Source organism: Mandrillus leucophaeus, unplaced genomic scaffold (genome assembly GCF_000951045.1).
Source record: "Mandrillus leucophaeus isolate KB7577 unplaced genomic scaffold, Mleu.le_1.0 Scaffold57, whole genome shotgun sequence".
Classification (NCBI taxonomy): Eukaryota; Metazoa; Chordata; class Mammalia; order Primates; family Cercopithecidae; genus Mandrillus; species Mandrillus leucophaeus.
The window spans coordinates 5,699,861-5,714,795 of record NW_012106141.1 but is presented as its reverse complement, the minus strand read 5'-3'; the positions used below and the strand labels follow the sequence as shown (position 1 = coordinate 5,714,795).

The 14,935-nt window shown below is 37.0% G+C and overlaps 1 protein-coding gene across 4 annotated transcripts in view; it reads left to right on the top strand.

Moving 5' to 3' along the window:
* SLMAP (sarcolemma associated protein) overlaps positions 1-14,935 on the top strand; it is a 205,767-nt gene that overhangs the window by 102,927 nt on the left and 87,905 nt on the right. Inside the window, exons 8-13 of one of the 4 annotated variants that reach the window (XM_011998392.1) lie at positions 1,406-1,546; positions 2,669-2,806; positions 5,215-5,383; positions 5,481-5,531; positions 6,014-6,064; positions 12,135-12,197. In XM_011998392.1, coding sequence (XP_011853782.1) covers positions 1,406-1,546; positions 2,669-2,806; positions 5,215-5,383; positions 5,481-5,531; positions 6,014-6,064; positions 12,135-12,197 — 613 coding nt within the window. The remainder of the gene's footprint in view (positions 1-1,405; positions 1,547-2,668; positions 2,807-5,214; positions 5,384-5,480; positions 5,532-6,013; positions 6,065-12,134; positions 12,198-14,935) is intronic. The other 3 variants (XM_011998393.1, XM_011998394.1, XM_011998395.1) reach the window with 3 other exon arrangements.

Genomic DNA, 14,935 nt, shown 5'->3' with positions numbered 1-14,935 from the left:
AAAAAAAAAAAAAAAAAAAAAAAAAAAAAAAGCGGGGGCAGTTTGAGACCAGTATGGGCAACATGGCAAAACCCAGTCTCTACCAAAAATTAAATATTTGCTTAGCATGGTGGTACATACCTATAGTCCTAGCTACTTGGGAGGCTTAGGTGGAAGGATCACTTGAGCCCAGGAGTTTGTGATTACAGTGAGTTATGTTTGCAGAACTGCACTCCAGCCTTGGTGACAAAGAGAGACCCTGTCTCTAAAAAAACAAAAAAAGGAAAAAACAATGGCCATTGTTTTTTGTGACTCTGGCGTCAAAAACCAAATACCAAATGTTCTCATTTATAAGTAGAAGGTAAGCTATAGTTATGCAAAGGCATGCAGAGTGGTATGATGGACATTGGAGACTCAGAAGTTGGGAAAGTGAGAGGGGAGTGAGGGATGAAAAACTCCCTATTGAATACAATATACACTACTCAGGTGATGAGTGCATTAAAACCCCAGACAACAACACTACATAATTTATCCATGTAACCAAAAACCGCTTGTATCCCTAAAGCTATTGGAATAAAAAAATTTAAATAACCCTGAGGTATGTTTTCTATGGGGAAAGCAAGATAAGTGATTTTCTCCCCTTATTTATTAGATTTCAGAATAATGAATTGGTTCTTTTTCATCTACCAAAGACTGGCCATGAAATGTTTTGTCCCTTCACTTAGATTTAAACACATTTGATGTATTTAAATCTGGTGCAGTTGTTTTTCTTGTTTTAGAGACAGAATCTTACTGTGTTGCCCAGGCTAGTCTTGAACTCCTGAGCTCATGCAGTCCTCCCATCTCGGCCTCCCAAAGTGCTGGGATTACAGGCTTGAACCACTGCGGCCAGCCTATTTTTCTTATTGATGCTCGAATTATCCCATCTTTGGTCTGTGTAAATGTCTTTCAGATTGATAGCTTCATGCTGTCATTTCAGACAAGATGTTTCAGGCTCATTTTGTACATTTCCTGCCCCAGACATGAAGTCTGCTTTTCCCTATGGTACGCTTATTTTTGTTTTAACCATTGTTTTAAAATGCTTGGTGCCTTTGAAGGTAATTGATTATTTTTGCCTACAAATGTAAATATGGGAATTTGCAGAAAATATGACAAATATAAGAGTAATTAATTTTGTATATTTTAGAGAAATTCTCAATTGCCTATAACTTTTTTTTCTATAGGAAGTGGAAATTAATATGTTTATGAAGGCATAATTTACTTATGCAACTTTTAAATACATCTTTAGTTAATACAGGGCCAGCATCATTTGTGTTTGGAGGTACCTTAATATACAATTTAAAGTATGTCATAATGTGTTAATTTTTCTCAAACAAATGCTTTAAAAAAATAACTTGTCTATAATTATAAATATATTTTATTCTAGAATCAAACAGAAGATAGTTTACGAAAGGAACTTATAGCATTACAAGAGGATAAACATAACTATGAGACAACAGCCAAAGAGTCCCTGAGGCGGGTTCTTCAGGAGAAAATTGAAGTGGTTAGAAAACTTTCAGAAGTTGAGGTATTTCAATTAAAAAAAATTACTAAATAATATTATGAGTGTTTAAAAAAATCTCAAGCATTCCAGTATACTTTAAACATGGGTATTATTATATAGTTAGGAAATATTTTCTGTCTGTCAGGTGGGAAGGAACAGTTATGCTGCTTTCATTGACAGGAATTCTCCACATAACCATGTGAGTTTTGGTACTTATGCTCCCTAGTCAATGGCTGAGGAAATAAAAACGTAACCAGGGAATCTTACTGTTTGCATTCTGCTTAGGATTCACCCTCCATACAGCAGACCATGATATGTGCTGGGGAACTGATTTCCTGTCACTTGGTTTTGCTTTGCTTCTATTTGAGGGTGGTCAGTGTAAGGCCAAGAGACTACACTTCTTGTTCTTTTTTTATTCACTCTCCAGAGAGGAAAACTAGCTGTGTCGTATATTTAGGAAGTTTAAAGGTGAATTCATCTCCAAGGTCCTTTCTAGGTCTTTAAGGAACAATGAAAATGCAATTTTTATTGCTTTGGGTGCAAAAACTCTTAATTCATAATATAGATCATTTCTTTGAACCAATGCAAAATTACCACATACATAATGTATTACTAGAAGTAGTTAAAATGCTCATCAGAAACTAAATGGTAAACATACCTTTCCTTACTACAGGTGTAGTTTGTATTGCTACCTCATCCCATAGTGCCTGATTCACTGTTGTGTGATTAATTTGACATATAAAGAAAGAAAGTTACTAATTGTCTTTTAATTTTTTATTAAATTAATTGCTGGATATTATTAAACTTGCTTTCAAGGATTGATAGGCTAAAATATTTTCACAGCTAAAAGTCATACCCATTGGCCTTTCAAAAATGTAATTATATAATGGCAGCATCCTTTTCCTGCCCCTACTCTCCCTCCACTTTTCTTTTTTGTTGTTGTTGTTAATTCTTAGTTACGTTTTCTGTTTTAGTGTATACCTGAAGTAAATTGAAATTCTTTAACTCAGCTTTATAAAGTCCAGGGCAGATGTTGATTTAGAATAGTCCATAGAATTATACTTTTTATAAATTTAATTTAGAAGGAATTCTAAATAACAAATATACACTTATTCTAATTAAATTGCCTGTCAACTTGAATCGCAGCGAAGTCTGAGTAATACTGAAGATGAATGTACCCATCTGAAAGAAATGAATGAAAGGACTCAGGAAGAATTAAGAGAATTAGCCAATAAATATAATGGAGCAGTTAATGAGATTAAAGATTTATCTGATAAATTAAAGGTATGTATTTACTCTGCCTGAAAGTATGTTAAGCTAATAATCCCTAAATACTGGATAGCTTAAGGTTTTAGGTATTGCTTTAGCTAGGCATGGTGGTGGTCGCCTGTAATCCCAGCTTCTCGGGAGGCTGAGGTGGGAGAATTGCTTGAACACAGGAGACAGAGGTTGCAGCGAGCCAAGATCATGTCACTGCACTCCAGCCTGAGCGACAGAGCGATACTCCATCTCAAAGGAAAAATAAACAAACAAAAAACAGTTTGGGCTGGGTGCAGTGGCTCATGCCTGTAATCCCAGCACTTTGGGAGGCGGAAGCAGGCAGATCATGAGGTCAAGAGATTGAGACCATCCTGGCCAACATAGTGAAACCCTGTCTCTACTAAAAATGCAAAAATTAGCTGGGCATGCGCCCATATTCCCAGCTCCTTGGGAGTCTAAGGCAGGAGAATCACTTGAACCCGGGAAGCAGAGGTTTCAGTGAGCTGAGATTGCGCCACTGCATTCCAGCCTGGCAACAGAGCAAGACTTCGTCTCACAAAAAAAAAGTTTGAAAACCGTTGGTATAGATAGCTATTTTGAATTGATTTGCATAGTCTCCTTGAATGTGTTAAATTATGCTGAAAGTATGAAAGCAAGATGTAGGTGGTACTACATATTAAATAAGAGTTCTATAAAAGATTTTAGGTATTGCTGAATAGTTATTGATGTAAAAATTTGATAACAGTTGAAATTTATAGTGAAAAGAAGGTATCTGTATTCCATTTAGCCCAACCTCCATTACTATAGATAATTGAAAGCCTGTAAATGCTGACATAGTTCCTCTGGATGAATATGTAGTCAGTGCTTCACAATAGACATTTTAAAAATATGTAACAGGAAGTAGATGAGAATCGGCAAACCCCATGATATTCAGATGTTTTAAAACCTAAAACTGCGTATCATTAGGCCATCTAAAAGGCACGGCCCAGCTATTTAGTGCTGTGCTGGAACAAGCCCAGAGAGAATCTGGGAATGATCTGTTCCCTTTTAGCTTTCAGGGATGCTGTTAACTCTGCTTTAGATGCCTATGAGATATTTAGAATAAGGACAGATCAGATCATAGGGTAATGATAGAGTAATGTCTAGTTGGTCCTTTAGAATCTTATAACTGAGAAAAAAAAATCTTATAACTGTTTGTGAAGATCTATCTTGATTTAATTCAAACCATGGATTGAGTGCCTAGAAGATATGTGTTTGTTAGAGAAGACCAGAGCATACCTCCTTTGGTTAACCTATGATAGTTTTCAAGGTTGGTCTTGTTAAAAGGAGATTGTAGTCGTCCATTTGTGTTGCCATAAAGGAATAGCTGAGACTGGGTAATTTATAAAGATAAGAGGTTTATTTGGGTCACAGTTCTGCAGGTTGAAGCTTCAGGCTGCTTCCACTCATGGCAGAAGGCAAAGTGGAGCTGGCACGTGTGCCATGGTGAGAGAGGAAGCAAGAGAGAGAGTCTGGGAGAGGTGCCAGGCTCTTTTTTAACAACCAGCTCTCATGGGACTAATAGAGTGAGAATTCACTCATTACCATGAGGACAGCACCAAGCCATTCATGAGGGATCTGCTCCCATAACCCAAACACCTGTCATTAGACCCCATCTCCAACATTGAGGATCAAATTTTAATGTTGAGGCTTGGAGGACAAACATCCAAACTATAGGCAGAGGTCTTTTTGAATAGTGATTGTACTGTCATCTCTTTACTGAACAATTTTGTTTAAAATTTCAGAATGTTAACATTATAGAACTTAAAAACTGAAATAATAGTAATTTTGGGGAAAAATCTTACTTTCGTCTTTAAAAATATGATTTTTTTTTTTCCACATTGACCCTTTACTCTGTGTGTACTGAGCCTACTTGCTTCCTCCAAGTTTCTCTCTCCTGGGTGTTATGGAGGAGTAACCCAATGCAAATAATTTTTGACATCAAGCCTTTGTCTTTATCATCTTTACTGGTTTAGAAATGTCAGGTTAGCCAGGCACAGTGGCTCATGCCTATAATCCCAGCACTTTGGGAGGCAAAGGTGGGCTGATCACCTGAGGTCAGGAGTTCGAGACCAGCCTGATCAACATGAAGAAACCCCGTTTCTACTACAAATACAAAATTAGCTGGGTGTGGTGGCGCATGCCTGTAATCCCAGCTACTTGGGAGGCTGAAGAAGGAGAATCACTTGAACCTGGGAGGCGGAAGTTGCCTGGGCAACAAGAGTGAAACTCCGTCTCAAAAAAAAGAAAGAAAGAAATGTCAGGTTTACATATAATGTTCTGTAATATTGAACACTTCTCTTAGAAGTTTAAGTGAATAAAGGCATTCCTGGCTTAGGACTCTTAAAACAAAGTTAGGTTTGTTAAATAACTGAATTTTCTTATTTCTCTAGGTAGCAGAGGGAAAACAAGAGGAAATCCAACAGAAAGGACAGGCTGAGAAAAAAGAATTACAACATAAAATAGATGAAATGGAAGAAAAAGAACAGGAGCTCCAGGCAAAAATAGAAGCTTTGCAAGCTGATAATGATTTCACCAATGAAAGGCTAACAGCTTTACAAGGTAAGTTAGCTAATCCAGAAATCGATTTTATTTTATTTTTTTTCTTTTTATCTGTGAAATATCTTTTTTTTTTTTTTTTTGGACTTAATATTTACAGTACGGTTAGAACATCTTCAGGAGAAAGCTCTTAAAGAATGCAGCAGCTTAGGTAGGTGTCATCCAAATTTCTTACTTAAACCTGAATTTTATCCTTAAACTTTTGACCTTGTTTACTGTCTCACATTGAGTATTTTAAGGGATGTTTTATGTATTAGTTATAAAGTATCTATACTCTTTTAGGAAATTTTCTTTAAAAATATGCTTGATTGCCACCAGTGGGCACCATTGTTTTCCTTGAGATGAGTGAAATTTCTGCATCTGAGATCTTCTACCCAGGGATATTTAAATAAGAAAAGTACATGAACAGCAGGATCCCTTTTCTTTTAAGGTTCATTGGAAGGCCACTAAGCAGTTGTAGTCTTTTCTCAGAATTAATAGAAAGTGGCAAATTGAACCCTTCTAGTAAAAATAAATTTAACATGTTCTATACAATCTTAATCTTAGGAATACAGAATGCCATGGTTACACTTGAGACCATATTTAAAGTAATACTTTCTTTGATCAGGCAATGATATACTGTCTTAATCCTAGGGATACAAGTTGATGACTTCTTACCTAAAATAAATGGGAGCACAGAAAAAGGTAGTGTAAAAAACTTAAATATATATATATATATATTATGATATCATTTTAGTCTTTAAGCAGGATAAAGAGTTCAGGGTTTTAAGTATTTGGAATGAAAAGCATGCTCTCATGGATCATTGAACCCCATCATTTAAAAATCAAGCTTTCCTTTATTTTGTAAGCGTTGATGCTGTGATCAATTCTTAGATATCCCTTGTTATATGGAAATTTCAATTACTCCAATAAGAAAATGATAAAGTTCAACTTTAGCGATATATAATATAGCTCTTTGTCCCCACTCTGTTTTTCAAAGAGCTGTAGTACCACTTTATTTCATCAAGTTCTGCTTTCAGGGATACTTGACCCCCATTTAAAACGTTCAAGTTTATTTAACAGCTTATTGAGCCCTTGGACATGCCATAGAAAATACTTTGTTTATCCCATCTGTTTCATTGATCAGAGAGAACAAGGTCAGTTTTTTCTGCCATCAGAAAAATCTTTTATTAATTATTGGTTCTGTGACCCTTCTTTCTGAACAGCGTGGGTTCTCTCTTGCCAAAAACATAAAACCACTATTGGTTTTCCTGTCACTACATGGGGTACTGTTTACCCAGTGGCGTCTGTTATCCTTCAGTCTTGAAGATCCCTAGTCATCCTCCTTCTCTCCCCTTCCATCTAACATTAATTGAGCACCAACTGTGTGCCAGACCCTGCGCTAGGTGCTTGGAGTACAGTAGAAATAAAACTCTTTTCTGTGTTTACCAATCTATGTGCCTTTCATCTCAGTTTTCTACAGAAGTTAGTGGAAGATATCAGAGTTGATACACAGAACTTATTAAATATTTTTTCCTTAGCCAGGCATTGTGGTGTGCACCTGTAGTCCCAACTACCCGGGAGGCTGAGGTAGGAGGGTCAGCTGAGCCCAGGAGGTTGAGGCTGCCATGAGCCATAATTGTGCCACTGCACTCCAGCCTGGGTGGCAGAGTGAGACCTTGTCTTTTTTTTAAAAAAGAAAGAAAGAAAAGAAAAGAAAAAATATTTTTTCCTCCATGTATCAGGGGATATCATAATAGTTCTTGGGCAGCAATCAAACTGGTAGAGTTAGGAGGTGAGTTTTTTGGGTCTGCTTTGGTTTGGTTTTGTTTGGTCAGTTTTTAATCAAGAACTGGCAGTATAGGCTCAGGTAACTGTGTATATGTTAGCTGCAAGGTCAAAACTTTATATTGCATATGTAATGAATTTTGAAACTCTCAAGAAAAATGTTCATTAATCATTGCAGTTTGACTATTCTATGTATGTTTTGTAAAATGCATGGACTTTTTAAAATTCCAATTTGATTGAATTTAAATTTGAGAATTTTTAAAGGTGTAGTTTATATTCATTGGGATTAAGCAGATTGCTTGAGCTCAGGAGTTTCAGACCAGCCTGGGCATCATGGTGAAATTTTGTCTCTACAAAAAATACAAAAATTAGCTATGCATGGTGGCCACACGCCTGTAATCCCAGCTACTCAGGAGGCTGAGGTGGGAGGATCACTTGCGCCCAGGAGGTCAAGGCTGCAGTGAGCTGAGATCACGCCACTGCAGGCAATGGGAGTGAGACCCTGTCTCAAAAAAGCAAAATCATGTCTGGCACAGTGACTTACACCTATAATCCCAGCACTTTAGGAGGCCAAGGCGGGTGGATCACTTGAGGTCAGTTCAAGACCACCAGGGTCTGGAAAACTTGGTGAAACCCTGTCTCTACAAAAAAATAGAAAAATTAGCTGGGCGTGGTGGCATGCTACTGTAATCCCAGCTACTCAGGAGGCTGAGGCAGGAGAATCGCTTGAATCTGGGAGGCAGAGGTTGCAATGAGCCCAGATTGTGCTACTACACTCCAACCTGGGCAACAGAGTGAGACTCCTGTCTCAAAAAGAAAAAAAAGAAAAAAGCAGTCAATCAGTCATCACCCTCTTATATATATTAATAATGTTAGTATTAACCCAAGCTGGGAAACTGCTATTCATTCCTTCAATTAAGAGAATCATTTATGTACATGGAGCCATCTTTATACTATTTAGAGAGTTGTCAAATTACTGCTTCATGTTTTTACAGTTCCAATTGATTCAGATGAAAATAATAGTAGACTGCTTTCATATTGTATTAATATAATTGTTAAAGACTCCTTGATTTTAAGAATAAATATTTTAGATACTTAAAGGTAACTCCCTACTATAATTATTTTTTCCTTATTTGTGTGCTTGCTTTTTTGGTGGTGATATACTGAGTAGTATGATAGTGACTAATAGAATATTTTAAAAGAAACCAAGTGATAAATTTCTGGATATGCACCAAAACTTAGGTAAGAGTGGACTTTGGAATAAGATGGCACTTAATTCCATTCTGAATCACTTGTAATATAATAATGAACCAATTATCAAGTATCCCAGTATTACCAGTGTCCATAACCATATTATATAATTTTAACTAAATTACTCTTTAAATAATAGAGAGCCAAGTATAGTTGTAAGAGAATATTTTTAAATATCTGAAAATGTTAAAATTAATAATACTTTCAGTGAATCCCATTTTAAAAATTAAATATAATGTAGCTACTAAAAGCACAGGTTTTGTACTGTAAATTTTTTGTGTGTCTTATCTAATAAGCATAATCTGAATATATCTTAGAGAGTAAAGGACAGTGTTGTCCGAAATAAACATAAGACTGGGTGTGGTGGATCACACCTATAATCCCAGCACTTTGGGAGGCCAAAGTGGAAGAATTGCTTGTGTCCAGGAGTTCAAGGCCAGCTTGAGCAACATAGTGAGACCTCGTCTCTATAAAAAAATTAAAAATTAACTGGGCATAGTGGTGTGCACCTGAGACCCAGCTCCTCAGGAGGCTAGATGGGAGAATCAGTTAATCCTGGGAGGTCAAGGCTGCAGTGAGTCGTGATCACGTCACTGTACTCAGCCTGGGTGACAGAGTGAGACCTGTCAAAAAAATAAAAAATTAACATAATGAGAGCCATATACATAATTTTAAATGTTCTGCTGGGCAAAGTAGCTTGCTCCTGTAATCCCAGCGAGGGAGAATTGTTTGAGCCCAAAAGCTCGAAAGCTGCCTGGGCAATATAGTGAGACCCCATCTATAAAAAGATTACTTGCTTTTTTTTTTTTTTAAAATTAGTGAGGTGTGGTATCATGTGCCTATAATCCCAGCACTTTGGGAGGCTAAGCAGGGAAGACTACTTGAGGCCATTAGTTTGAGACCAGCATGGGCAACATAGTGAGACCTCTGTCTCTACACAAAATTTAAAAATTAGCCAAGTGCGATCGTACACATCTGTAGTCCTAGATAGTTGGGAAGCTGAGGAGGGAGGATCCCTTGAGCCCAGGAATTCAAGGTTGCAATGAACTATGATTGTACCACTGTACTCCAGCCTGGACAATAGAGTAAGACCCTGTCTTTTAATTTAAAAAAATTCTGGCGGCCACATTGTATTAGTCAGAGTTCTCTAGAGGGACAGAACTAATGGAATATATATATTATATATATAAAGGGGAGTTTATTAAGTATTAACTGACATGATCACAAAGTCCCACATAGGCCATCTTCAAGCTGAGGAGCAAGGAGAGCCAGTCCGAGTTCCAAAACTGAAGAACTTGGAGTCTGATGTTCAAGGACAGGAAGCATCCAGCACAGAAGAAAGATGTAGGCTGGGAGGCTAGGCCAGTCTCTCTTTTCACATTTTTCTGCCTGCTTATATTCTAGCCCCACTGGCAGCTGATTAGAGTGTGCTCACCCAGATTAAGGGTAGGTCTGCCTTTCCCAGCCCACTGACTCAAATGTTAATCTCCTTTGGCAACACCCTCACAGACACACCCAGGATTAATACTTTGTATCCTTCAATCCATTCAAGTTGACACTCAGTATTAACCATCACACACATTAAAAATATAAAAAGCTGGGTGCAGTGGTACATGCCTGTTGTCCCAGTTACTTGGGAGGCTAAGGTGGGAGGACCCCTTAAGGCCATGAGTTTGAGGTTATAGTGCTCTGCAGTCACACCTGTGAATAACTACTGCACTTGATCCCAGACAACATAGCAAGATCCCATCTCTATAATATATATATATAAACAAAACAAATTCAAATATTTTGCCTATAGCATCTAAAATATTACTTCAATGTTAATAAATATTAAAATGATTAATAAATTATTAATGAAATATTTCATATTACAATTTTCTTACTAATTCATTGAAATCATTGTACATTTGTTTTATGCTTAGGACATCTCAGTTAGAGCTAGCCACTTATGAAGGGTTCAGTAACTACAGTAGCTAATGGCTATTGTATTGGATAGCATAGGTATATAAATAAAAATCCATAGGAAACTCATATATATAAATAAAATGTATTTTAATTAGAGTTGTTTTGTATCTTTTTATATTAATCTTGGATTTTATCTAAACCAGTTTAGTAAATATTTTAATGTAGAGTTCAAAGTGTGATTGTTAGCTTTGTAAGTAATAGTGGGATGTCCCTCTTTAATAAATGTCATCTTAAGTCCTTTGATATTAGTCTGAAATATGTTTCAAATATGTTTTGTAAAGTCCTTTAGCTAAGTTAAAATTTCGTTCCAAATGACTTTATGTATATAACATGGTGATATAGTTTGAGTTTTGAAAGTGTTACCGTATCTAAAATAGGATTTATGAAAAACAACTTTCTATCTTGGCAATTACTATTATACTGAGGGCTCCTGTTTTGCTTTTTCTGGCTCCAGTTGTCAAATTCTTATTTATTAGTTTTTTTAATTTAAAATTTATGTTGCAGTTAGTATTTTTTTTATTTTTGAGGCTATATTGTATCTCTATATAGTATTCTAGGTATGTAATGCATTGGTCTCTCCGAAGCACAAGTTTTATCAACCTTTTCCCTACATGTTTTTGTCTTACACTGATTGTGATGATAGATGGGGGGCTCTGCACACCTTGTAACTTACTAAAGCATAATGATAGATTTTAGTATAGAATTAGAGAAGATAGCTAACAGGAAGGATATAAAGAGAGATAAGGCATGTTCGGAGTAGGTGGTGTCTGCCTGTCATGCAAAGTTGAGACGATCGAAGAGTAACGTGGCTTGAGGTGGAGGAAAGGGGAAGGAGGCTTTTATAGGGAGAGTGGTGCCAACTCATGTGTCCCCTTTGACAGATTCTAATGCTTTCACACTTTCCAAGTAGTCATTATGTCAGAGTATGTTTTTAACACTTTAACTTCCAAAATCGATTTGGTAGTTTTGAAAGATATAAATACGTGTTAAAGGACATTATCCAGATTCAGAAGTAACTCTTTAAATCACAATAAAGATTATTGTAAGAAAAGGAGTGGAACTTTTATTTAACCGCTAATGTTAGGTTTTTATTGTCTCCATCCATTTTTTTAAATGAAAAATACATTCTGTTTGACTTGAGCAAAACCATTTACCAAGCTCTTACTTTGAAATGAATAGGCACTGATTTTGATCATTTGGGCAGAGATAAACAATTTAATGTTTTAATACTGTATGAGGTACAGATTAAGTGACTCAAAGGGGAAGATTATGAAATGAATATGTAAAACTTATTACATCAGTTTCTTAAAAATTTTATGGTATTACTTTATGATATTCTTAAGTATTTACCTTTTGCCTCTTAACTAAGATGAATAACTTTGAAGAGGGAGTATCATAGAACAATCACTTGAAAATTAATTCAATAATGACAAATAAATTATTTAAGGGTATTTGTTGAGCTCTAGTGGACAAAAGATAGAAGAACCTTTAAAGTGGAAGAATCATTTTAAAACAATATATTTATGTGATTTTCTTGACCTCTTTGGATAAAAACTACACCTTTAAAAGCTAACCATTCAGTGTACAAATTAATAATAATTTTCAGTCATTTAACTCCAAAATATGTCTGCTTTAGTATCAAAATATATTGAACCTTTATTAGTCTTACTTAGTACCATGTTAATACATTTCTGTTTTCCTACCTTTGCTGTTGGTTTTCAAAGACAGCAACAAACTATATCCTTAAAGGTGTTTCTTTCTTTATTAGAGCACTTGCTTTCAAAGAGTGGCGGGGACTGCACTTTTATTCATCAATTCATAGAATGCCAGAGTGAGTACAGAGTATTTTTCACCTTGATTTTAATGAAGTCAGGGGCTAAAACTGAAAAGTGAGAGGTAAAATGAGGATCTCAATGTGTTTGTTATAGCAGAAGTGTTTAAATGGCCATCAGCAAACCTTTTCATACTATTTCTCTCTTTTGAGAAAAATATTTCTGTTGCATTTGCCTTCACAGATGGAGCTGAGCATTTCATATTGGCCACCATAAAAAAGAGGGAAACTTTCAAGCTTATTAATTTTGAGGTTCTTAAATAAATTTCTTAGAGTAAATGAAGCCAGAAAAATAATTATTTAGTTTGGGCACTCCATTCTGAAGATGGCCCTCAGAGTAGCAGGAGCTTTTTAGAGAGGTAGTAGCGGTAGATTGTCCTACAATCTGACCTCAACTACCTACCCGTGGGAAGTTGTAAAAGGCTATCTTTAAGAATATTTTAAAGAGGCCAGGCATGGTGGCGTGCGCCTATAATCGCAGTTGCGTGGAAGGCTGAGGTGGTGGAATCGCTCGAACCTGGTAGGCCGAGGTTGCAGTGAGCCGAGATTACACCGTTGTGCTCCAGACTGGGCAACAGAGCAAGACTCTGTCTCAAAAAATATATATATTTTAAAGATAGATTGGCTTGACTGGGCACGGTGGCTCACACTTGTAGTCCTAGCACTTTGGGGAGGCCGAGGTGGGTGGATCACCTGAGGTCAGGAGTTTGAGACCAGCCTGACCAACATGGTGAAACACCGTCTCTACTAAAAATACAAAAATTAGCTGGGTGTGGTGGCAGGTGCCTGTAATCCTAGCTTCTTGGGAGGCTGAGACAGGAGAATTGCTTGAACCCAAGAGGTGGAGGTTGCAGTGAGCCGAAGACAGACAAACAAAATGATAAATTGGCTTTTGAAGTGATTTAGACCTCTGCTGAATTCTGAACAAAGATACCATGAATTCCTTTTTACTTGAAAGTCACAAAAGCTGCTTAAATCTATAACAATTGCAAGGTTGTGATATTTTCTTGGTTTTTGTTAAGTAAAGGTCATCGTGTGTGGTAAAGATTTGTTGATAATGTCTGTGGTTTTTTCCATCAAGCAAATACTTTCTCAGGCATTCTTCTCATTCTGCTCTCCTTTCTTGGAAATGTGGTTTCCCAAGTTTTTATGCTCATAATTTCATTGTGTGAATATTCATTCATATGTGCCCCCTGCTACCCTGCCCTGCTACCTCAGAAGCACTTGGGGGTTCTAAGGGTCATACTTGGTAATTAAAACAGTCACAAATTCAGCACATCAAATGTTACACTCCTTGGAGATCCTTCAAGGAAACTGAGAATTTCATTTAATAGTTTTCGCAGAGCTTCTGTTTTTGCAGTTTTGATACTATAATATTAAGTATAAGTTGAATATTACTTTGAGGCAATTTATTTAATAAATGTGACATATTTCTTTGTCCTTTTAAAACAATATTTGGCCTGGCATGGTGGCTCACGCCTGTAATCCCAGCACTTTGGGAGGCCAAGGTAGGCGGATCACCTTAGGTCAGGAGTTTGAGATGAGCCTAGCTAACATGGTGAAACCCTATCTCTACTAATAATACAAAAATTAGCCAGGGATGGTGGCACATGCCTGTAATCCCAGCTACTCGGGAGGCTGAGGCAGGAGAATTGCTTGAATCTGAGAGGCAGAGGTTGCAGTGAGCCGAGATTGCACCATTGCACTCCAGCCTGGGCGACAGAGTGAGATTCCGTCTCCAAAAAAAATTAAAAAGTAAATAAATAAATAAAACAATATTTATAAAGCAAAGATTAGTACATCTTTTTGTTACCTTCTAATTACTAAATCTCATTTTTATGGGAAATTGGCAACGGGAGCTGGGGCAAAATAATTGGTGTCCACTGATATCAACTAAAAGGATATATAATCTAAAATGCAAATCTTTAGGCCAGGTGCTGTGGCTCACGTCTGTAATTCACCTCTTTCATGGGCCTAGGCAGTAGGATCCCTTGAGGCCAGGAGATCAAGACCAGCTTGGGCAACATAGTGCGATCCTGTCCTTACAGAAAACTTTAAAAAATTATCCAGCAGAGGCTGGGAGCTGTGGCTCATGCCTGTAATCCCAGCACTTTGGGAGGCTGAGGTGGGCTGATCACTTGAGGTCAGGTGTTCAAGACCAGCCTGGCCAACATGATGAAACCCCATCTCTACTAAAAATATGCAAAATTAGCCGGGCGTGGTGATGCATGCCTGTAATCCCAGCTACTCAGGAGGCTGAAGCAGGAGAATCGCTTGAACCTGGGAGATGGAGGTTACAGTGAGCCAGGATCACACCACTGCACTCCAGCCTGGGCAACAGAGCGAGACTCTGTCTCAACAACAGCAACAACAAAAAAAATTACCCAGAAATGATGGCACATGCGTGTAGCCCTAGCTACTCAAGAAGCTAAGGTGGGAGGACCCCTTGAGCCCAGGAGCTCAAGACTCCAGTGAGCTATGGTTGTGCCACTGCACTCTAACCTAGGCAACAGAGCAAATCCCTGTCTCTAAAAAATAAAATAAAATACAAATCTTTAGAAGAAGGATTTTTATTTTGAACTTTTAAGATTTATATTTTGAACCCTAAGAAATGAGAGCAGGTAATTATCAAAAGAATGTTTACTAAGTTACAATTTGTTAAAAATCTTTGTTTTATTTTGTTATTGTTACTGGCTTACTTTAAACAGAACAACTATTTTTTTTTTTTTTTTTTTTTT